Source organism: Scyliorhinus torazame, chromosome 2 (assembly GCF_047496885.1).
Source record: "Scyliorhinus torazame isolate Kashiwa2021f chromosome 2, sScyTor2.1, whole genome shotgun sequence".
In the NCBI taxonomy this organism is placed as follows: domain Eukaryota; kingdom Metazoa; phylum Chordata; class Chondrichthyes; order Carcharhiniformes; family Scyliorhinidae; genus Scyliorhinus; species Scyliorhinus torazame.
The window spans coordinates 338,905,524-338,930,542 of NC_092708.1; the positions used below are offsets into that span (position 1 = coordinate 338,905,524).

At 45.4% G+C, this 25,019-nt stretch overlaps 1 protein-coding gene across 2 annotated transcripts in view; it reads right to left on the reverse strand.

The window, feature by feature from the left end:
* The window catches only part of traf3 (TNF receptor-associated factor 3), a 99,123-nt gene extending 84,122 nt beyond the window's left edge, over window positions 1-15,001 (reverse strand). For both annotated transcript variants that reach the window (XM_072490431.1, XM_072490429.1), the window contains exons 1-2: window positions 14,760-15,001; window positions 14,257-14,503 (exon numbers count right to left, since the gene is read on the reverse strand). In XM_072490431.1, coding sequence (XP_072346532.1) covers window positions 14,257-14,503; window positions 14,760-14,805 — 293 coding nt within the window. In that variant the 5' untranslated portion in view covers window positions 14,806-15,001. The remainder of the gene's footprint in view (window positions 1-14,256; window positions 14,504-14,759) is intronic.
* Window positions 15,002-25,019: the final 10,018 nt, after the last annotated feature.

The window sequence follows — 25,019 nt, forward strand, 5'->3', positions numbered from 1 at the left end:
TGGAATAGAATTCAAACAGATCTAACAGCTCAAGACTGGGCATCTATGAGGTGCTGTGGGCCATCAACAGCAGCACTGTACTCAACCATAATCTGAAGTACAGATGTTCGCAGATGACTGCACAATGTTCAGCACCATTCCCGTCTCCTCAGACAATGAAGCAGTCCATGTCCAAATGCAGCAAGCCCTGGACAATATCCAGGTTTGGGCTGACAAGTGGCAAGTTACATTCACGCCACACAAGTGCCAGGCAATGACCATCTCGTACAAGAAAAGAAAGAAGAAAATTGCTCATTGTCACAAGTAGGCTTCAAATGAAGTTACTGTGAAAAGCCACAAGTCGCCACATTCCGGCGCCTGTTCAGAGAGGCTGGTACGGGAATTGAACCGTGCTGCAGGCCTGCCTTGGTCTGCTTTAAAAGCCAGCGATTTAGCCCTGTGCTAAACCAGCCCCTTAGAGAGGATCTAACCACCGGCCCTCAACATACAATGGCATTATCATCGCTGAATCTCCCACAATCAACATCCTGTGGGTTATATTGATCAGAAACTGAACTGGACTACACATATTAATACGTTGGCTACCAGGGCAGGTCAAAGGCTAGGAATCCTACCACGAGTAACTCACCTCCTGATTCCCCAAAACCTGTCCACCAACTACAAGGCACAAGTCAGGGGTGTAATGGAATACTTTCCACTTGCCTAGATGAGTGCAGCTCCAACAACTCTCAAGAAGCTCAACACCATCTAGGACAAACCATCCAGGACAAAGCATCCTGCTTGATTGCTCCTCCTTCCACAAACCTTCAAACCGTCCACCACTGACAAAACAGTGGCAACCGCGTGTACCATCTACAAGGTGCACTTCAGTAACTCACCAAGGTTCCTTAGATAGAACCTTCCAAACCCACGACCACTATCATCTAGAAGGACAAGAGATGCAGATACATGGGAGCACCCCCAACTGGATGTTCCCCTCCAAGTCACTCACCACCCTGACTTGGAAATATATCGCCATTGCTTGTTGCTGGGTCAAAACATGGAATGCCCTCCCCAACAGCACTCCGGGTAGACCTAAATGTCATGGATTTCAGCGGTTCAAGAAGGCAATTCACCATCACTTTCTGAAGGGCAACTAGGGATGGGCAATAAACGCTGGCCTAACCAGCGATGCCCGCATCCCATAAATGAATTTTTCAAAAACGGCCACAATCATCACAAGTTAATTTAATTGAATGACAGAGCCAGTACCAGTAGATCAAATGCAGGATTACTGACATATCATTTTATAGCAATGCTGTAACAAGTCCTAAAGCAATAATATCCCAGAGCAGAGTGACATAAATTTCATTCAAAAATTTTTTTTAAAGAGTACCCAATTATTTTTTCCCAATTAAGGGGCAATTCAGCATGGCCAACCCACCTTCCCTGCACATCTTTGGGTTGTGGGGATGAGACCCACACAGACACGGGGAGAATGTGCAAACTCCACACGGACAGTGACCCAGGGCCAGGATTGAACCTGGGTCCTCGGTGCCGTGAGGCAGCAGTGCTAACCACTGCGCCACCGTGCCGTCCCATGAATTTCATTTTTAAAACTATTTTCCCTTTCCTCCAGATGGCCACCGCTTGCAGGTGTAGACACCTCCTGCTACCTCCACCCACAGAGCTATTTTTCATTTGTGAGTCTGATCAACGACCATCATCAAGCTATTTTATCTTGCTGAACATCACAGCTGGGCCTCATGCTGTCCTCACATATTTCCCAGCAAGAGTCACTGGCTGGTGAAAATTATGAATGCCGTTGGGGTTGCCCCCACCCCCAACCCGGGCCAGCTGCATCATCCCCACAGATACTAGAGCAGAGATCAATCAATGCATTCTGCACCAATTGGTTACAAAACCTAGGAACTTTCCTGTTCTTTATAACCCAGTATCTACTAACCTGAGCCATTATCAGTTACCAACACTGTTAGGATCTTTCAGTCGGAACGTATTGGAATAACAGATAGGATAAGGTTCCGGTAGCTGGGCCAACATATGTCCATCCGCCCTGGTGTGTGACACACACACACACACGCACGCACGCACACACAAATCATGTTTGGAGACCTTGAAACTAAAAACATGATCACTCTGTAAATATAGATGGCACAGCACAAAAACACTTGGCTTCTGCATTCTCCTGCTGTGTACATTTCAGATATTAATACCAAAACGGGTGCATCTTCTTTGAAAAAAAAGGTCAGGCATTGGCACTGTGACTTCCTGGGTAATACCCTCCTGCTAAATATTACCACAGTGCAGTCCAGCCAGCCAGCGCTCTGCTGGTCGGAACAAACTGCATTCAAAACTCTTCACAGCAGCATATTTTTATGTGGTAAATCCATTAACTGTTCCTGTACAGTCTGATATCAACCTAGAGAATAAAAATGCTCAAAGATGCAGAGAAACTACAATTTACTAAGTCCCAATTCAAAAAGTGCCTTCTACAAGCACTGCAGCAACAATTAGCAACTAATCACTATTTTAGGTTGCTTACATACTTCCCATTAAATTTAGTTGCTCTCCCTAATTTTTTTTTTTTAAAAAGCACCTTGTATCAATTTATTAGGCCATACAAGTTCAACTAATTGTTTTTTATTTTTTAAGTCTGCCACTTGATAGAATCATAGAATTTACACGGCAGAAGGCCCTTCGAGTCTGCACCGGCTCTTGGAAAGAGCATCCTATCTAAGCCCATACCTCCCCCCCCCCAATCCCCATAACCCAGTAACCCCACCTAACCGTTTTTGGACACAAAGGGCAATTGATTATGGCCAATCCACCTAACCTGCACATCTTTGGGCTGTGGGAGGAAACCGGAGCACCCGAAGGAAAGCCACGTAGACACGGGGAGAATGTTCAGACTCCGCACAGAAAGTGACCCAAGCCGGGAATCGAACCTGGGACCCTGGAACTGAGAAGCAACTGTGCTACCCACTGTGCTACCGTGCCGCCCATGCTCTCTGCACTTCAGTAAGAATTTAAAAGAATCCTCCCGAAACTACTTTTGAAAAAACACCCTTGCCATTTTAGAAGGTTCCATGACCCTAGTTTCTGACAGAAATCTGTCCTAATAGATCATGAGGGGTGGAGTGACCTTTTTAAATGTCACATCAAAGGGTTTTACAGTCGGTCACAATATGACAATACTGCGCACCACAACAGAAACTCATTTTGCTCTTCAAATGTTTTCCAATTAATATTTCACATTGCTGAAAGAAAAACAGAAAACCAAAGACCATGGAACAAGGGGGAAATGGAAAACAATGATGAATGGCAAATTATACATCTGAAGACTCTCAAGGGTTTTACAATTAAATCTGAATATATACAGAAGTGTTCCTAAAACAAGATATTCCTGACTTCATTTGTTTCCGTCCAATGTTCCCTCCTGGAGCAGGTGATGCAACAGTTTATGGTCCCACAGACCATATGACACAGGAGCAGAAGGAGGCCATTTGGCCCATCGAGGCTGCTCCACCATTCAATGAGATCATGAGTGATCCCATAATCCACTCTCCCGCCGTATCCCCATAACCCTGGATTCCCTTACTTAAAAAAAAAGTTCCAAATTAAAACCTGTTCAGTGTCTCAATTAAATAGCAGCTTTTGATTAGTATTGAATACATTACTAATGCTAAAGGTATCACAGCCAGATCTTGCCCAACATCCACACAGACATTGCCAGAGGCTATTAGATAAAGAACAACATCCCTGGGTGATTTTTTTTTCTGCCCTCCCAAACTGTATAGATGAAGCAGATTATAATGCTTCTGTCGTCATTGCTATGGAGATCAGATAATTAATTCATCACAATGGCAGGAGTGGACTTGGCTATTTCCTGGAATGCACGACACAGAATGTAGCTATGTATGCACAGAGACAGTGTGTATGTTCAACAGTGAGATCACATATACGGCACTGACCACAGGAAAGATCCATCAAGTAGGCCCCCCCCCCAATTCTGGCACAAAAATGCTACAAAGGAATTGTGCTAAAGCTGCCTTGAGTATTGGTTACTGAAGATTTTCCAACGATAGAGTGTTCCACCTAATGCTGACCTCTCTTTACCCTCCTCCGCCTTTCTCACCAATTGCAATGGGAACATTTCAACTGATTCCGAAAATTGATGTGTTGGGTGTTCTGGATCACAAACAGGTCACCATCACTGGAAGTGGTGCAACTCTATTTTATTATAAGGTTAACTATATTAACATACTTGAACTGTGGGTAAATGCAATACCAGCTTTAACTGTTGACCCCTGCCTAGTCCTAACCAGGCGATGCACTCAGCACATGGTGAATGTCTGTGTTGCAGGCTGTGAGCTCTGTGCTCCGAGCTGGCCGCTACTAGAATGAGCGGGAACTCTCCTGTCCCCTGTCTTTATAGTGCGTGTGCACTCACTGGTGATTGGTTGCGGTGTTGTGTATGCTGATTGGTCCCACTGCATGTCCATCGGTGTGTGTGTGTGTCTGCACCACGATATACTGGTGTATATTATGACAAAAATGAGGAGTTCAAATCTTATTTCAGAGCATGGAGTCCATAATCTAGGCTGTCAGTTCAGTACAATACTGAGGGAACTGTTAACTTTTGGGCGAGATGTAAATCACACTTCTGCCTGCTCTCCTGGGTATAAAAAAGGTTCCACAGCACTATTTGGCAAATGGCTAAGGAATTCTCTCTGATGGCTTGACCAATTGGAAAATAGGAATTAGGATAAGTAGGCAATTCAGCCCCTCGATCCTGCTACGCCATTCAACCCGATCATGACTGATCTCAAATCCACCTCCCTACCTGTTCCCCATATACCTTTAACCCGTTCTTTAATCAGAAATATATCTATCTCCTTCTTGAAACCATTTAATGACTCAGACTCCACCGGACTATTGGGCAGTGAGTTCCACAAATTCACCACCCTCTGCGAGACGTAGTTTCTCCTCATCGTAGTTCTAAATCTATCCCCTCTCAACCTAGATCTGTGACTTCCTGTTATAGGTTGCCCCACAAGAGGGAACATTTGGTCTCCATTTACTTTATCAATCCTTTTTAGTATTTTATATACCTCGATCAGATCCCCTCTCATCCTTCTAAACTCCAGCAAGTACAAGCTCAAACTGCTTAATCTCTCCTCATACGTCAACCCTTTCATCCCCGGAATCAATCTGGTGAACCTCCTTTGAACTGCCTCCAATACCATCACATCCTTCCTCAAATAAGGAGACCAAAACTGGACACACTACTCCAGGTGTGGTCTTAACACCCTATACAATTGCAACAACATTTCTCAACTTTTATACTCCAGTCCTTTTGCAATATTCATCCTTGAAATTAACATCACCAAACAGATCATCTGGTTATTATTTGGGACCATGTTCAGTGTAAATTGCCCTATATTACAACAGTAATTACACTTAGGGAATCATGGTGGCAGTGGTTAGTGTTGCTGCCTCACAACGCTAAGCACGCAGATTTAATTCTGGCCTTGGGTAACTGTCTGTATTGAGGTAACACATTCTCCCTGTGTCTGTGTGGGTTTCCTCGAACAGGCGCTGGAATGTGGCGACTGGGGGCTTTTCACAGTAACTTCATTTGAAGCCTACTTGTGACAATAAGCGATTTTTCATTTTATTTTTCATTTCATTTCCTCCGGGGGCTCTGGTTTCTTCCCACAGTCCAAATATGTGCAGGTTAGATGGATTGGCCAAGTTAAATTGTCCCTGGTATCCAAAATGTTAGGTGGGGTTACTGGGATAGGGTAGGGATGTAGGCCTAGGTAAAGCGATCTTTCAGGGGGCCAGTGCAGACTCGATGGGCTAAATGGTCTCCTTCCGCACTGTAGCAATTTTGTAACTTCAGAAGAAGCACTTCACTGGCCAGAAAGCACGTTGGGATGCCCCATGGTTGTGAAAGGCGCTAAATAAATATAGTTCTTTCTTGACAAGAATAGAAGAGGGGGGAGGTGGGGAGTTTGGTACAGTATTACAAATATTTTAATGATATGTGAAATACAATACTTGGGAACTGTAACCAATGAATATTCTTCTTCAAGTGGGCATTTACCATCAACTCTATTCTGCATCTTTTTTTTCTTTTCTTTAAATTTAGTCCCCAATTCAGGGGCAATTTAGCATGGTCAATCTACCTACCCTGCACGTCTTTGGGTTATAGGAGTGAGACCCACACAGACATGGGAAGAATGTGCAAACTCCACAATGACAATGACCCGGGGCCAGGATCAAACCAGTGGCATCGGTGCCGTGAGGCAGCAGTGCTAACCATTGTGCCACCGTGTCGCCCCTCTATTAGGTATCTTTTTTGTGACGTCTTGAATTTACAATGGAAGAGGTTTAAAGTGAACAAATCAAGTGCAATTTTAAACCTAAATAAAAATCTTAATAGTTAGCTGACATGGTTTTATTTATATTTCTCCAAATAATCTGAAATGGAAACTGTGTTGTTTTTCTATCCAAGTGATAGATATATTCCGGGATGGGCAGCTTCTCAATAGTAATTAAGCTACACCCTTAAGGAATGGCTATATTCTTTGCCTGTGCACAATAAACACAAGTTCTGAAACTGTATAATGTGTGCTCTTTCTATACAACTCAACAATGTTAACTAGCACAAACATCAAAATACTATGGTTGCTGGAAATCGAAAAGAAAACAGAAAATGATGGAAAAACTGAAGCAGATCTGACAACGTCTGTATGGGTAAAGACAGACAGCGAGGAGGTTCGGAGTGATCTGGCAAGCTTAAAAGTAGACAAATATCCAGGGCCAGATGAAATGTATCCCAGTCTGAGTGAGACAAGAGAATCAGAATTAATCTGCATTTGGAGAGGCAGGAATTAATGAAGAACAGTCAGCACGGTTTTGTTGGGGGGGGGGGGGGGGGGGGGGGGGGGGTGTCATGGCTGACTAACTTGATTGAATTTTTCGAAGAGGTGATCCAGGTCTGTAGATGAGAGAAATGCATTTGACGCCGTCTACTTGGGACTTCAGCAAGGTTTTTGACAAGGTCCCACATGAGAGACTGGTAGCGAAGGCAAGAGCCTATGGGATCCAAGGAAATTTGGCAAATTGGATCCAGAATTGGCTGAGTGGCAGAAAGCAGGGTGATGGTCGAGGGGTGTTTTCTGTCCAGTGGGGTCCCACAGGGATCTGTGTTGGGACCCTTGCTGTTTGTGGTTTATATAAATGTTTTAGATATGGATGTAGGAGGGTTGATCAGTAAGTTTGCAGATGATATGAAAATTGGTGGGGCGGTAAATAGTGAGGAGGATAGCCTTTGATTACAGAAGCATATAGACGGGCTGGTCAATGAGCTGATCAGTGGCAAATGGAATTCAATCCAGCAAAGTGTGAGGTGATGCACTTGGGCATGACAAACAGGCAAGGGAATACATGATAAATGGCAGGACCCTTGGGAGCACTGAGGATCAGAGGGACCTTGGTGCCATGTACATCAGTCCCTTAAGGTAGCAGAGCAGGCAGATACAGTGGTTAAGAAGGCATATAGTATACTTGCCCTTAGTAGCCGAGGCATAGAGTTTAAGAGCAGGGAGGTTATGCTGGAACTGTATAAAACATTGGTTAGGCTACAGCTAGAGTATTGTGTGCAGTTCTGGAATCCACGTTATAGGAGGGATGTGATAGCACTGGAAAGGGTGCAGAGGGGATTTAACAGGATGTTGCCTGGGCTGGAGAGTTTTAGTTAAGAAGAGAGATTGGATAGACTGGGGTTGTTTTCCTTGGGGCAGAGGATACATGATTGAGATGTATAAAATTATGAGGGACATTGATAGCATAGATGGGAAAAACCTTTTGCCTTTGGTGGAGGGATCAATGCCAGGGGGCATAGATTTAAGGTAAGGGCCAGGAGGTTTAGAGGGGATGGGAGGAAAAACATTTTTACTCAGAGGGTGGTGAGAGTCTGGTGGTGAGACCCTCATAACATTTAAGAAGCATTTAGATATGCACTTGTGATCCCAAAGCATACAATGCTATGGGCCAAGTGATAGAAAATGGGATATGAATGGTTAGGTGGTTGTTTTTAACCTGCGCAGATGGGATGGGCCGAAGGGCCTTTTTCGTGTCTATGGCTCTAAAGAGTTAATATTTCAGGTGTTTGACTTTTTATAAATTCCCTTTCCACAGACTCTGCCTAGCATGCTACGTATTTCCAACATTTTCTGTTTGTAAATTTAATTTAATTAATAGCGGTCTTTCCAATAGATTAAAAGGCACAGAAAGGTCCCAAGTTCAACACTCAATGCCGAGACAGCAGATCTCAGAAAGGCAGTTGTGGGATGTTGCAATTCAGCATCAGTGTTCTCAAGCTTGAGAAGACAAAAAACCTTTCCAATCCTAATGATTACTCAGTGGCTGATGCGCTAAACACTTGCTGATCAGAGGATGAAGCTCTAAATACCAGAGTCCAAAAACCTGATGGTTCTCACTTGTCTGTCTAGGTTCAAACATAACAAAATGACAGCTAACCTCTACTTAACCTCTGTCAATTGCAGAAACAATAATAGGGGCCAAAGAAACAAGGATGGTGTCATTTTCCATTGCTAAAGACACATTGGAATCAGATCTTTGTTACAACTTAATGTTACGATTCTCCTGAAAGGCATTTCGGGTGGTACTATTGCAGAGAACTGTTAGTACCTGTGGAAGGTGCCGCAAGATACATCGATGGTAGCCATGATGTGGAAGGTGCCACAAGATACATCATCACAGTTACGAAAGGAGGCAAAGGGTGAATTCAAAACTAACAAGAAAAACATTTTAATAAAACAAAACTTGCTTTCATACTCACTCTCCAAAATGCGTAAATTAAAACATTGGGTATTCCAACCGTTGCAAATCTTTTGGCCTTCATTTCTTGAATCTATAACCCTCCATCTACAGGAACAGGCAAAGTGAACTGTGCGCATGGACCCCAATGTCAGTATTACCCTCTGGATCTGCCATTGCTTGGCAAGGTTTTCTCCATTCGAAATAGAGTACACCGACACCCAACTATTAACTGGAAAATTGAATGTCACCCCTACTAAAAACTGAACTTCCTAAAGGATCAGCAGCCACATCATTCCTCAGGGTGGCTTCGGAATTTTGCTGGGATGTTTTGGCAGATGCCCTCCGCAACACACACACCACACACACAAACTACAGTAATGCACTGAGTGCGAAGTGACACTGGCCCCGAGAGAAGGCAACAGCTGAGTGTGCAGATGCATTTTAAACCTATGATCCACGGCCCTGCCATGTTTTATTTAACATAGTAACGGCAATGAAGACAATTCAGTCCCATTATTAAGAAAACCAAACTGCTGAACATCCAACAGGAATTTGTAAAGTTCAAATTCACCAACGCTCAAACAATGTCACCATGATCTATATCTCAAGTAATATCTGCAAGGCAAGACGGATTGACTGATTAGCTTTTTTATCCCTCTGCCCTCAATTGGGGCATTTCACAAGAGTACCAATATAAAGGGGGAAACAGCAATTTGTAACATTCGGCCCCGATGGCCCTCAATCCCAAACAGATCACTCAACATCCAATGGCATTTCTAGCTTTTCCACATATTTCAAACACGTTTGCACCAAAAGCCTGTATAAAAAAAAAAAAACTGAAAATGCTGGAATCCCACAGCACGTCAGGCAACATGGACTGGAGGGAACAGAAGGGGGTTAATGGTTGCCAAAACTGTCATTCCTCCATTCTCAACACAGAAGCTGACTGGCCTGTTCAGGTCTTCCAGCATTTTGTTTTTGCTGACATTGCACTGCAGCTGGTAAGGTGGCAGCAGTTTCCCCCATCCTACATATATTTGGAAAATAAGCAACAGTGGAAAGAGCAAGAGTAAAATGTAACTATTTGAAGGGGTGGGGTTGGGTGAAGGGAGAAGGATAGGTCACCTCACAATTTTCTCCCATTGCCTCAGACAGTTTACGTTACCGTGACTGCCAAGTGCCTTGCTCAACCTGGAGAATTATGGTTTACTTTATCTTCTCATCCTTGGTGCACACAGGATACAAACATTCGGTGCTCAACATTTTTGAACCTGCAAAGGCAACAGATGCCAGACAGGAGTGGCAACAACTAGGAACATACTCCATCCACAGCACTTTACTCACACCCCCCCTCCCCCCAAACTAGGAACATCTTCCACCCACAACACATTACTCACCACGGCCCATCTCCCCCCACCCCCACCACACATTAGGAACATACTCCATCCACAACATTGCTCGCCACGGCCCATCTCCCCCCCCCCCCCCCCCCGCCCCCCCAAAAACTAGGAGCATACTTCATCCACAGCACTTTAAGAAAACCACCCCCCAATTAGGAACATACTCCCCATACTCCATCCACAGCACTTTTACGCCCCCCCCCCCCCCAAACTGGGAACATACTCACTCCACAGCACTTCACTCACACACCCCCGACTCGCAACATATTCCATGCACAGCACATTACTCACACCCCCCGCCCAAACTAGGATCCTCCATCCAATCCACTTTACTCACCCCCCCACCCCGACTAGGAACATATTCCATCCACAGCATCTTACTCAACCCCCCCGCACTCGGAACACCTTCCACCCACAACACATTACTCACCACGGCCCATTCCACCCCCACCCCCAAACACACAAACTAGGAACATACTCCATCCACAGCACTTTACGTAAATCACCCCCACCCCAAACTAGGAACATACTCCATCCACAGCATTTACTCACCCCCCCCCCTCCAAAACTAGGAACATACTCCATCCACAGCACTTTACGTAAACCACCCCCCCCCCCCCAAAATAGGAATATACTCCATCCACAGCATTTTACTCAACCCCCCACCCGAAACTAGGAAGAGACTCCATCCACAGCACTTTACTTACCCCACACTCCCACCCTAACTAGGAACATACTCCATCCACAGCATTTTACTCATCCCCCCCCCCACCCGAAACTAGGAACATACTCCATCCACAGCGCTTTACTCACCCCCTCCCCCAAACTAGGAACCTCCATACACAGAGCTTTTCTCCCCCCCCCCCCCCCGCAAAACAGGAACATACACCATCCACAGAGCTTTACTCACCACCCCTGCAAAACTAGGATCCTCCACCCATTGAACTTTACTCAACCCCCTCCCCGAACCCCCCAACGGGGAACATACTCCATCCAATCCACTTTACTCACCCCCCCTCCCCCAACTAGGAACATACTCCGTCCACAGCACTTTACGCGCACCCGCCCCCCCCCAAGCTAGGAACATACTCCCATCCACAGATCTTTACTCAACCCCCCTTCCACAACCCCCCAACGAGGAACATACTCCATCCACGGCACTTTACCCCCCCCCCCCCCCCAAACCGAGGAACATACTCCATCCACAGCAATTTATTCACCCCCCCCAAACTAGGAATATACTCCATCCACAGCACTTTACTCACCCCCCCCCCCCGGACTAGGAACATACTCCATCCACAGCACTTTACCCCCCCCCCCCAAACCTAGGAACATACTCCATCCACAGCACTTTACTCACCCCCCACCCCCCCCAAACTAGGATCTTCCATCCACAGAACTTTACTCAACCCCCCTCCCCAACGAGGAACATACTCCATCCACAGCACTGTACTCTTCCCCCCCCCCCCCCCCCCACCCCCGCAAAAACTAGGAACGCACTCCATCCACAGCACTTTACTCACCCCGCCTCCCCCAACTAGGAACAAACTCCATCCACAGCATTGTACGCACCCCCCCAAAACTAGGAACATACTCCATCCACAGCACATTACTCACCCCCCCCTCCCCGAAACTAGGAACATACTCCCATCAACAGCATTTTACTCACCCCCCACCCCCAACTGGGAACATACTCCATCCACAGCATTTTAACTCAGCCCCCCCCCCAAACGAGGAACATACTCCATCCACAGCACTTTACTCCCCCCCCCCCCACCCACAACTGGGAACATACTCCATCCACAGCAATTTATTCACCCCCCCCCCAAACTAGGAATATACTCCATCCACAGCACTTTACTCACCCCCCCCCGGACTAGGAACATACTCCATCCCAGCACTTTACCCCCCCCCCCCAAACCTAGGAACATACTCCATCCACAGCACTTTACTCACCCCCCACCCCCCCCAAACTAGGATCCTCCATCCACAGAACTTTACTCAACCCCCCTCCCCCAACAAGGAACATACTCCATCCACAGCACTGTACTCCCCCCCCCCCCCAAACCTAGGAACACACTCCATCCACAGCACTTTACTCACCCCCCCCCAAACTAGGAACATACTCCATCCATAGCATTTTACTCACACCCCCCCCCCACACAAAAACTAGGAACATACTCCATCCACCGCATTTTACTCACACCCCCCCCCCCCCAAACTAGGAACATACTCCATCCACCGCATTTTACTCCACCCCCCCAAAAGAAAACTAGGAACATACTCCATCCACAGCACTTCACTCGCCCCCCCCCCCCCCCCCAACTAGGAACATACTCCATCCATAGCATTTTACTCACACCCCCCCCCCCCACACAAAAACTAGGAACATACTCCATCCACCGCATTTTACTCACACCCCCCCCCCAAACTAGGAACATACTCCATCCACCGCATTTTACTCACCCCCCCGCCCCCAAACTAGGAACATACTCCATCCACAGCATTTTACTCACCCCCCCCAAAAAAAACTAGGAACATACTCCATCCACAGCACTTCACTCACCCCCCCCCCCCAAAACTAGGAACATACTCCATCCATAGCATTTTACTCACACACCCCCCCCCACACAAAAACTAGGAACATACTCCATCCACCGCATTTTACTCACACCCCCCCCCCAAACTAGGAACATACTCCATCCACCGCATTTTACTCACCCCCCCCCCCCAAAACTAGGAACATACTCCATCCACCGCATTTTACTCCACCCCCCCCCCCAAAACTAGGAACATACTCCATCCATAGCATTTTACTCACACACACCCCCCCCCAAACTAGGAACATACTCCATCCACCGCATTTTACTCACCCCCTCCCCCCCCAAAACTAGGAACATACTCCATCCACCGCATTTTACTCCACCCCCCCCCCCCCAAAACTAGGAACATACTCCATCCATAGCATTTTACTCACACACACCCCCCCCCAAACTAGGAACATACTCCATCCACAGCACGTCACTCACCCCCCCCCCCCCACACAAAAACTAGGAACATACTCCATCCACCGCATTTTACTCACCCCCCCTCCAAACTAGGAACATACTCCATCCACCGCATTTTACTCACCCCCCCAAAAAAAAAACTAGGAACATACTCCATCCACAGCACTTCACTCACCCCCCCCCCCCCAACTAGGAACATACTCCATCCATAGCATTTTACTCACCCCCCCCCCCCACACACACACACACACACACAAAACTAGGAACATACTCCATCCACCGCATTTTACTCACACACCCCCCCCCCAAACTAGGAACATACTCCATCCACAGCACTTCAGTCCCCCCCCCCCCCCCGCTTTTAACTACTGCTGCAAGTGATCACAGTTGGACTAGTCTCACCATGGTCATTTTGGAGCATTGACAAATATGCTTCAAACCTACACACTTCCATCAGCTCCAGTTACCATTTAACAGAGCAACTCCTCCTGTGTAACAGGTGTGTTCTGATCTGGAATTGGCATTCATTCAGTCTGTACATCTTTTTTTAGTAAAATCCAACCGATGATGATGGGGGGGGGGGGGCTATTGATGAAATGTGTGGGTAGAGCCCGGCCGTATGCATTTTCAATCAAATTCCTGGGAAGAACACGCCCAGCTTTCAGCAAACGTGTGGATTATTTTTTGCTAGTTTGAATTTCATGCAATTCAAAGTGAGTGAGCCGGCCGGGCGATGCCGAGACTGTAGGACCCAGCAGTGCCCCAGCGCGAAGGCCGGCCTGAGCAGCGGCAATGTTCCACCTCTTTGCAGCCGGCAGCTCCGGGGTGGCAGCCGGCAGCTCCGGGGTGGCAGCCGGCAGCTCCGGGGTGGCAGCCGGCAGCTCCGGGGTGGCAGCCGGCAGCTCCGGGGTGGCACCCGGCAATGTTTAAACCCCACTTCCCCCCCTTCTCTCCGCCGCCGCCACCCTGTTCCTTTAGCAGGAGCCGGTACTAACCCCAAATGCTGCTCTTCATCCGAACGCGGGGGGGCCCCTGCTTTTTCGTTGTGGTTGCCTTGCCCTCCGGTACTTGCACCCTCGGAACTCGCTGCCTCTGCTCCCTCTCTGTCGGTCTCGCTGTTCTTCAGACCCGGACCCAAACGTGTCAGTTTCGCGGGGCAGCCAACCGGAAAACGGCGCCTTCTGGTAAAGATGAAGCCGAAAAGCACCTCTGATTCATTGCTGCCATTTTGGACGCCTTGCACTGAAAAAGAGCGATTGCACAATGTTAAAATTCCCCATGTTGGTGCGAGCGCCGATCCATTCACTGCAATGACTGACTGCTCTGGCTGGAAAGCCCCTCGTGTCGATATCACTTCCTCTGCCTCTGGAAATCCCCTTCTCTACAAACAATATAACAGCAGTGCAGCACTCACTCACACACACACACACACACTCAGCAGCACTTTGACCGACTGCCGATTAATGTGCCTTAAAGTGACACAAATGCACAAACGTGCCTCTTACGGTGATCCATTTTACCGCTTTGTAATTTATAATCAACATTTGCTGAGACGCATGTCAAAGCGAAAGGTCCCCCAAATGTGGCGAGTGAAGCATTATTTTTTTGTTGTTGTTGCGCCGGGCTGGCTGATGGTTGCTTTAGTTAAATTGAGAAATCGTGGGCTATTAGACAGAAGGTAAGAGCGCCGGTGCTGACACCAGTGATGTTCGCACATCTCCACAAATGCAGCTACATTTACTCTTGGGCGCCCAGCTCATTTCACTAGAATTAAAGAGCTTCTCGCCCCCTGATGTCATCGGCTCACCGAGTTGGTCTGATCCCCCCTCATTGGATGGTATTTATCGACATCCAACACCTCGAAATAACCCCTCTCCCAAATTAGAATGCTGCTGCCCACTTATTTTGGGTTAAATATCAAAAGAGCCAGTCCTCCTTGACTTTCCATTGGAGCTGAGTAAATTGTGACATTCTCGCCTTTTCTCAGCGTGGGAACCACCTGCAGAGCGGTTGTGCAGTGTAGGGCGTGTGTGCTGCTACCATCAACAGCATTACTTTCATTCTCATTAGGATTGACATCATTGTCTGCTTTACTCATCCACCAAATCAAACTGGTACTTAGTCCTGATCACCCTCCCCTTCCCAGCAGCAGGGTTGCTTTACAGCTCCAGGGTGCCAGGTTCGATTCCCAGCTTGGGTCTCTGTCTGTGCGGAGTCTGCACGTTCTCCCCGTGTCTGCGTGGGTTTCCTCCGGGTGCTCCGGTTTCCTCCCACAGTCCAAAGATGTGCAGGTTAGGTGGATTGGCCATGATAAATTGCCCCCCAAAAAGGTTAAGTGGGGTTACTGGGTTATGGGGATAGGGTGGAGGTATGGGCTTGGGTCGGTTGCTCTTTCCAAGGGCTGGTGCAGACTCAATGGGCTGAATGGCCTCCTTCTGCACTGTAGATTCTATGATTCTCCTTGTTTCCCTTCATGCCGCCTCTGAGTTCACCCCGCCCATGAGATCCACCTCCACTCCCACCAGACTATTCAACTTCCCATCTAAACAGTTCCTTGTCTCTCTCTCTTTCCACAGAGCAGTCATCGCCCCATCCTCATAATCTGACTTTGACCCCTCCAGCTGTGTAAACTCAGCCTGTGAATGACATGCCCCCAAGTATACTTCCCCATTTCCTGCAACTCCATCCAAACCGAAGGCACAGATGACATCCTCTAGGGCTGTCAGCAGGTTGCATTGTCCCCACCTTCTCTGCTGCCTGTGATATGATGTGGAGATGCCGGCGTTGGACTGGGGTGAGCACAGTACGAAGTCTTACAACACCAGGTTAAAGTCCAACAGGTTTGTTTCGATGTCACTAGCTTTCGGAGCGCTGCTCCTTCCTCAGGTGAGGAAGGAGCTGCGCTCCGAAAGCTAGTGACATCGAAACAAACCTGTTGGACTTTAACCTGGTGTTGTAAGACTTCGTACTGTGATATGATTGACCACCCTGCCCTCCTCCCAATGCCCCTTATTGCCACGTGAAAGGTGTGAAGTGCTTTACTCAGGTTAGGTTACTGACTGCAGAATGTTGGATGAGCTGAAGGTTAAAGGATGCAGCGGCTATCTGGGGAAGCATTGGAATAATCCATTCTGGGTGAGGGTTTGAGCAACACATACGTTGAGTAGGGACGGAGGTGGGCCTGGCCTCCAACCACCAAAAGTCTCTCTGTTTATATCCCTTCATCGCCGTTCTTCCTCTCCCCCCCTCTCTTTCTTTCTCAACTTTCCCAGCCTTACAACCAGCAGACCCTCCCTCCCCATACTCTGAGAAACTTGCAAATAAACACAAAAGATGCTGGAAATACTCAGCAGGTCAGGCAGCATCTGTGGATCGAAACAGAATTAACACTTCGGGTCAAGATGGCCTTTCATCAGGACAGGTCATCACAACCTGAAAGGTGAACTTTGTTTTCTTTCCACAGATTTTGCCTGACCTGTTGGGTATTTCCTGGAGTTTTTGTTTCGATTTGAGATTTCGACATCCATAATATTTTACCCGGAAAAACTCCATTCTTCCAGTTATGGCCTTTTGTGAATCTTTCTTCCTTCACCTCATTGCTGCTGACCATGCTAAGGCACCAGCTTTGAAATTCCTGACTCAGTTCTACAGCAGTGATGGGCAACCTAGGCTAGTGAGTGGCCTTCCTTTTGCTAGGGGTAGCACGGTAGCATAGTGTTTAGCACAGTTGCTTCACAGCTCCAGGGTCCCAGGTTTGATTCCCCGCTGGGTCACTGTCTGTGCGGAGTCTGCACGTTCTCCCCGTGTCTGCGTGGGTTTCCTCCGGGTGCTCCGGTTTCCTCCCACAGTCCAAAGATGTGCGGGTTAGGTGGATTGGCCATGATAAATTGCCCTTAGTGTCCAAAAAGGTTAAGTGGGGGTTACTGGGTTACGGGGATAGGGTAGGTACGTGGACTTGAGTGGGGTGCACTTTGTAAGGGCCGGTGCAGACTCGATGGACCGAATAGCCTCATTCTGCACTGTAAATTCTATGATTCTATGATCCTCAGTGGACCACAAGATTGAAATCGTGCATGTACACAAACCATGATCCTACCAATAAGATTTAATGCGTGTGCAATATTTGATAACGAATTATAGAAAATGTTTAATCATTGGGATATTAATACAACCATCAACTTCAAATGGTAGAAGCAAATGCTGATGTTACCTGTGAGATTGTCTCAAAACCCCAAAGGATAACTAAAAATACTGGTTCTGAGTGGTGTATGTTTGCTTGGAATAATGTGACGAACAATGTACATCCCAGTGAGGAACCAGTCCAGTTGTTACTTTGTTTAGTAAACACTAAATAAAGAATATTTATTTAAGTAAAAGGAAAGAAAAAACATACAACAAAAGACTATTATACATGATGACACTCAAGTACATTAATAACTCATCACACCATTTTATCTGAAGCTACCTCTTGTTCCCAAAATATACCCACGTTTCCTGAACTAACTGACACGCTCCTTTTCCCAAGCAACATCCAATTTTAGTAACTCTATATAGGTCAGATCTAGCTAATAGTTACCACACAATACCCCTTAAGTGACTAAGACTGGGAAACGTCTTTTCCTGGTTCAGTGAAGGCACGAAATGCCGTTTTTTAAGGAAGCATATTTACAAACTGCCATGCCTCAGATGTTAGATGGAACAGGCATCCGTAGATTGGATTATAGAAGGAGCTGTCTTGTCTGACTGTTGGGTGGAGAATTAGCCTCCTTCCCCAATGAAGGTGCTAGCAGTTCTACTGTTCAGTCTCTTTGATATCCCACCCTTTGGATTTGGCTGCCTACATCTCTCAAATTCCTTGCCTTTAGAAATTATAATTTGTATAGTCTCACTGATCTCTGGTAAACAATGTTTCTGATATCAAAGAGAAAATGCTGGAAAATCTCAGCAGGTCTGGCAGCATCTGTAGGGAGAGAAAAGGATCACCTGGACTCGAAACATTAGCTCTTTTCTCATTAGTTGCAGATTCCAGCATCCGCAGTAATTAGCTTTTATCCAATGTTTCTGATACGGCCATTCACACCTCAATGTCTCTAGATGCCTGTTAATCTTGTTACTGGGCAAATCACATCTCATTATCCTTCTAGGCGCCTACTATCTTGTTACTTGTTGGTTATTTTGTTTTCAACTCAAGCTCAATGTGAGCCTCATTAATTTCCCTTATTCCTAACACGTATATCCTTTCAAAAGATGAAATGTCTTACTTTGAAAGACGCTTTCATTTCTCAATCATTCCTTAGCTGTTCTACCTTATCAACTATTACTGAGATTTAAAGCATACATTAACAATATAATTATACCACAGAGAATTTACACCCAATGTTCCCAAAGGTCTCTTTTATACTTGTGATAAAGCATCCACAATGGCGTACCCTCTCCTGGCCGCAGGAATGAGTTTGAAATTAAATGGTTGTAACAACAGGCTCCGTCGGCATAACCAGGTGTTCCAATCTTGAGGTTTTTCCAGAATGTTTAGGGGGTTATTGTCCAATTATATGATGGTTTCTGCGGGATTACTGGAAACGTAAATCTCAAAATGTTGTAATGCCGGTACCAAGCTTAAATTCTCTTTTTCAAAGGTGGACTACTTCTGTTGGTGACAATTTAATTTCCTTGAGAAATAGCCCACAAGTTTCTCAATGCCAAGTTCATCTTCCTGTAGCAACGCTAGCATTCACAACTAGTTTAAACTGCTTGTTGTAATTTGGTGCAGTAAACACTGGTTCGTTAACCTAGTTTTTAAATGTTTGAATGCCGTTTTGAAGTCCTCCATGGAATCCATTGAATCCCTACAGTACAGAAGGGAGCCATTTGGTCCATCAGGTCTACACGGACCCTCTGAAAGAGCTACCTAAACCCAATCCCCCACTCTATCCCTGTAACCCCACCTAACCTGCACATCTTTGGACTGTGGGAAGAAACTGGAGCACCCAGAGGAAACCCATGCAGCCACTGGGAGAATGTTCAAACTCCATGCAGTCACCCAAGGCCGGAATTGATCCCGGGTCCCTGGTGCTAACCACTGTGCCGCCATCAATTAAAGCGCTTGTTCTTCTGTGAATGGTGCTACCACACTGCTAAAGTTCGGCGCGAACTTGTGATAGAATCTACTCATTCCCAAAAAACTTTAAATCTCTTTTCTTGTGGTGGGTTCTGGAAAATCCCAAATGGCCTGTACTTTTGCATCTCGTGGGGTCATTCGATCATGTCCCACGATAGGTCCCAGATATGAAATTTGGGCTTTAGCGAATTTTCTTTTTGCCAAATTCATGACAAGATTGGCTTTTTTTCAAGCGGTCAAACAGTTCTTTCAAGTGGTGCAGATGTTCTTCCCAACTTTGACTAAACACCACTAAATCGGCAATATACACTGAACAGTGACTCAGATCTTGAATAACTTTATAAGTGAGTCTCTAAAAAGTTGCAGATTCGCTCTTCTTCTTGAATGGCATAACTTAGATTGATGTCACGAATGCGGAGATCATTTTTGCCCTATTGGTCAAATGTACTTGCCAATAGCCCTTTAGTAAGTCTGCCTCTGTGATGAATTTAGACTGTCCAACTCTTTTGATGCAATCTTCCAAATGTGGAATAGGAAACAAATTCTTCTTGGTGATGGTATTCCTTCTCCTGAAGTCCACACAAAGTCTTTGTGTTCCATCAGCTTTCGCACCAGTAATCATAGACAGCATTAGCTCCGTGCAGGCGGGGATGGCGCCGGGACCAGGCGGGTTCCCGGCGGACTTCTACAAAACATTTGCGATAGCACCAGCCCCGCACCTGCGGAATATGTTCACAGACTCGCTAGCTGGGGGCACACTGCCACCCACGCTAGCACAGGCTTCAATCTCGCTGATACCTAAGAAAGATAAAGACCCAATGGAATGTGGGTCATACAGACCCATCTCACTGCTGAACGCAGATGCCAAAATCCTTCCAAGAGGCTAGAACACTGCGTACCAGAGGTGGTCGCAGAGGACCAGACGGGCTTTGTCAAAGGTAGACAGCTTACCTCAAACATCAGGACCCGCTGAACGTGATAATGACCCCCTCCGGGGAGAGAATACCAGAGGTGATCATCTCCCTAGACGCAGAAAAAGCCTTCGACAGGGTCGAATGGAAATACCTCATAGAGGTACTGGAGCGGTTCGGGCTTGGAATAGGGTTCACCTCCTGGGTAAAACCCCTATACAACACTCAAATGGCGAGCGTACGGATCAACAATACCAACTCCCGATACTTCCAGCTGCATAGGGTCACCAGACAAGGATGCCCACTGTCCCCGCTGCTGTTCGCTCTAGCGATCGAGCCACTAGCAATTGCGCTCAGAGCAGCAAAAAGCTGGAGGGGGATCTGAAGGGGTGGCAGAGAACACAGAGTCTCACTCTATGCAGATGACCTGCTCCTCTACATTTCGGACCCACAGAGCAGCATGGACAGAATCATCACACTCCTGAAAGAGTTTGGCGCCTTCTCGGGCTACAAACTCAACATGAGCAAAAGCGAGATCTTCCCGGTTCACCCACAAGTAGGGGGGGAGACACTAACGGGACTGCCGTTTAAACAAGCCCAACACAAATTCCGCTACCTGGGGATCCAAATAGCCCATGACTGGAAAGGGATCCACAAATGGAAATCCCACTAGTCTGACAGAAGAAGTAAAAAAAGGACCTGCAAAGATGGAACACATTCCCACTCTCCCTCGCGGGGAGAGTCCAGCCAATCAAAATGAACGTACTACCCAGGTACCTCTTCCTACTTAGATCCATTCCGATCTACAAATTCACTACCCTCTGCAAGAAGTACTTCCTCCTCATCTCAGTTCTAAACCTACCCCTCTCAACCTATATCCGTGACCTCTCATTCTAGATTCCCCCACAAGGGGGAACATTTGGTCTATGTGTGCTTAATCAATCCCTTTTAGTATTTTATACACTTTGATCAGATCCCCTTTCATCCTCCAAACTCCAGCGAGTATAAGCCCAAACTGGTTAATCTCTCCTCAGACGTCAACCCCATCATCCCCAGACTTAACCTGGTGAACCTCCTCTGAACTGCCTCCAATGCCCCCACATCCGTCCTCAAATAAGGAGACCAAAAACTGGACACAATAATCCAGATGTGGTCTCATGCATTGCTACCTCTTCCGTTCTACCTGATTTATTCCCACAAATACATTTATAGGACTGCAGTAACTAACTCAATTCACTCCAGCTCTTATCTGAAAGGTTACATAACCAGTTGATTAAATTTTTCAGGACTTCCTCATTACCCAAATGACTTTTAGGGAAGTCTCTGTTCGAATTTAACCCTTCTTATTACTATCAAGACTTCATGTTGTCCTCAACTCCTCTATCCCAATACTTCTTGAACATGTTGATATGACACACGCTATGTGATTTGCATCTATCTGGCGTGTGTACCAGATAATTTACTTCACTCAACTTTCTTTCCATTTGATACGGCCCACTACATCTGGCCGTCAGTGGTTCACATGACACGGATAATAACGCGAGCACTTTTCCCCTGCTACGAAACTACGAGTCTGTGCCTCCTATCAGCCATTGCTTTCATTCTCTGCTGTGCTGTCTCTAAATGTCTCCTTGCCTCCTCACAAGCACCATTCAATCTTTCTCTGAAATTCAAGACAACATCTAAAAATGTAGTCTCTGTCTTCTTGCTTAATACTTTTCATTTGTCCTTTAACTTCATGTCCATTGACCAATTCAAAAGGACTAAATTTGGTAGAATTATTCCCGAATGGCAGATAGTAAAATGGAATCCCTTTGTCCCAATCATGGGCGTAACCTTGGCTAAACGCTCTCACCGTGGTTTTCAAAGTTTGATGCTACCTCTCTAATGCTCTCTGTAATTCTCAATAATTTGTATTGATTTATCTCCAGGCTAGTCATGGCCTCTTTATAAAATCTTGACATGAAATTTGACACTTGATCTAACTGTATCTCCTTCGGTAAGCCATATCTAGTAAAGAACTTGGTTAATTTCTCTCCCACTTTCCTGTCTGTCATGGTTTTTATGGTATGGCTTCAGGAAACATAGTGGATATATCCATAATAGTTAACAAGTATTGATTTCCACCTCACATTCCCATCAACGGTCCTACACAGTTGATTAGAACTCTTGTAAAAGGTTCTTCAAAAGCTGGAATAAGGATCAAAGGTGCTGATTTTATTTCAGCTTGGGTTTCCCTATTTCTTGACAAGTGTGACAAGTTACACAGAAGCTACCTAGATCTATATGTATTCCGGGCCAGTAAAATTGTTCATGGATCTTTGCTTGGGTTTTCTTAATTCCTAGATGTCCCCCTAATGTAATTTCATGAGCTATCCTTAGAATCTCTTCCCTATACTCAGGAGATAATACAATTTGGTGTATTTCTGCCCATATGTCCACTGTGCTAACATGTGATGAGGGCTATTTTTTTATTATTATTTAATCCTTGACATAATAGCATTCAAGAATACTTTGGGCTTCCAATGCTGAATACACTGTCTGATAGATTTGTTTTAATTTGGAATCACCCTGTTGTAATCCTATCAGTCTCTTCGAATTAAACTCACCTTCATCTTTTCCATCTTCATTCAGCTGGCTAAAGATCATATCAGACAACCTGATCTCACTTGTCTCATCCTGTGCTCGCAATTCCTCCGTCTTTTGTTTTATCTTATGAACCCATGATCTCATCACTGCACAATCCGGAAAACCCCCTGAATGGTCAGTTTGCAATTTCTCTGCAGCTGGGTTTTCTACCGGCTGTTCAACCACAATAGGCATCACTACTATCTGCAATCCTGCTATATCATTCCCTAGAATTAAGTGAATCTCTGCAATGGCCAATGTTTCTACCATCCCTACAACCAGGTCTCCCATCTTCAAGCTACTCCATAAGTTTATTTTTATCAAAGGAATTTGTCTTATTTCACCACGATTGCTGCTGACCTGAACCTCTACTGGACAACAAATATCTTTATCCCACAACATTAGTGATTGACTCATGCCTGTATCTCTTAAAATTTTAATATCTTTTCCTATTCTAGTCTGTTCACATCTTCACACACAAAATATTTAAACACATCAGCCACCTTGTGGTAACTCTGTTCCAATCCCATTTGTGTGCACATTTCCATTTCTATTGGTTGCTCTTTTTCTCGGTATAAATCCACCTAATTCTCCTGTTCTCCAACCTCTGATTTCAGATTTCCCTTTTTAAGATCTATAACTCCAACCAACTTTAATCCCCAGCATACTGACTTGGTGTGGCCCAGTTTATTACAATAAAAACATCTACTTTTTGTCATTTCCTTTATCCACTCAGCACAATCTTTTTTTATTTTAAGGTGAAGTGTTCCTTGGAACTTTCAACCACTCCCTTTCTTGCTTGAGTGCCCTTTCTCGCACCTTTCCATTTTCCAACTTTCTCGGATTTGAAAGAGTGTTGAAGGAAAGGTGTTGACCTATTTGACCTATGAACTAACTCAATCGCCAACTGCGTGTCTTGCAGTTTTAACTGTTTGTTCCCCGCACGAGTCCTTATCATTGTAGGTAATGAGTATTTAAATTCTTCCAATATAATTACTTCTCTAAGGGCCTCATAGGTTTCTTCCATTTTTAATGCTTTCACCCACCTATAAAAATGAAGTTGTTTAACCCTTTTAAATTCAATATAAGTCTGTCCTGACTGTTTTCTTATATTTCAAAATTTATTTCTGTAACCTCTGATACTAATGCATAAGCACTCCATATAGATCTCTTCACCGTCTCATATTCCCCAGACCTTTTCTCTGACAAAGCTGCATAGACTTCACTAGCCCTAACTACAAGATTACTTTGTAAGGGCCGAGTCCAAATATCTTATGGCCATTTCGTCTGTTTAGCTATTTTCTCAAAAGCATTAGAAAATGCTTCAGTGTCCCTTTCATCAAATTTTAGAAGTGCCTGCACAAACCTAAACATCTCCCCTCCAGGCCCATGTCTAGAACTACTTTCTATTTCATCCAGATGTGTTGCCTGGCTGCAATTTTTTGCATTTTAATTTGATGTTCTCTCTCGCTATCCTTTTCTCTTTGTGCCATTGCCATCTTCTGCATTTCCACTTCCCTTTAGAAAGCTCTCTCTTTTTCTTGCATTTCAAATTCCTTCATTTCTATTTCTCTTTGGAATCAAATTTTAGCTCATTCAAATTTACCACTTCTCTGGGTCTGTCTAACACCACTTGTATCCCTAAATCGGTTGCTATGCTTTCAATTACATCAGCTTTCTTAGCTCTTATGGAGAATTCCAATTCCAATTTATCTGCCAATTCCATCAATTTTGCTTTAGCTATACTTTTCTAATTTGCTAAGGTTATATTGTTTATTCCAGATAAACCTAGGCTAGAGCAAGAACCATCTTTGCAGTCTGCTTATTTTAAATAACATGTTCCCACTTCGTTCCGTATGTTCCTCACTCTCGTTACATTCAAAAAGTCACAAACCTCCAATACCCAAAAAGGAATTATGCTTTGTAAAATCCCAGCCAAGAGCACTCAATTTTGTTGAGAACCCCACTGATGTTTATCAAAACCCCGAAGAGTGACTTGAAACAGTGATTCTTACTGGTGTGTGTTTGATTGGAATAATATGAGGAACAATGTACCTCCCAGTGAGGAACCAGACACGTTGTGTAAACAATTAATAAATAA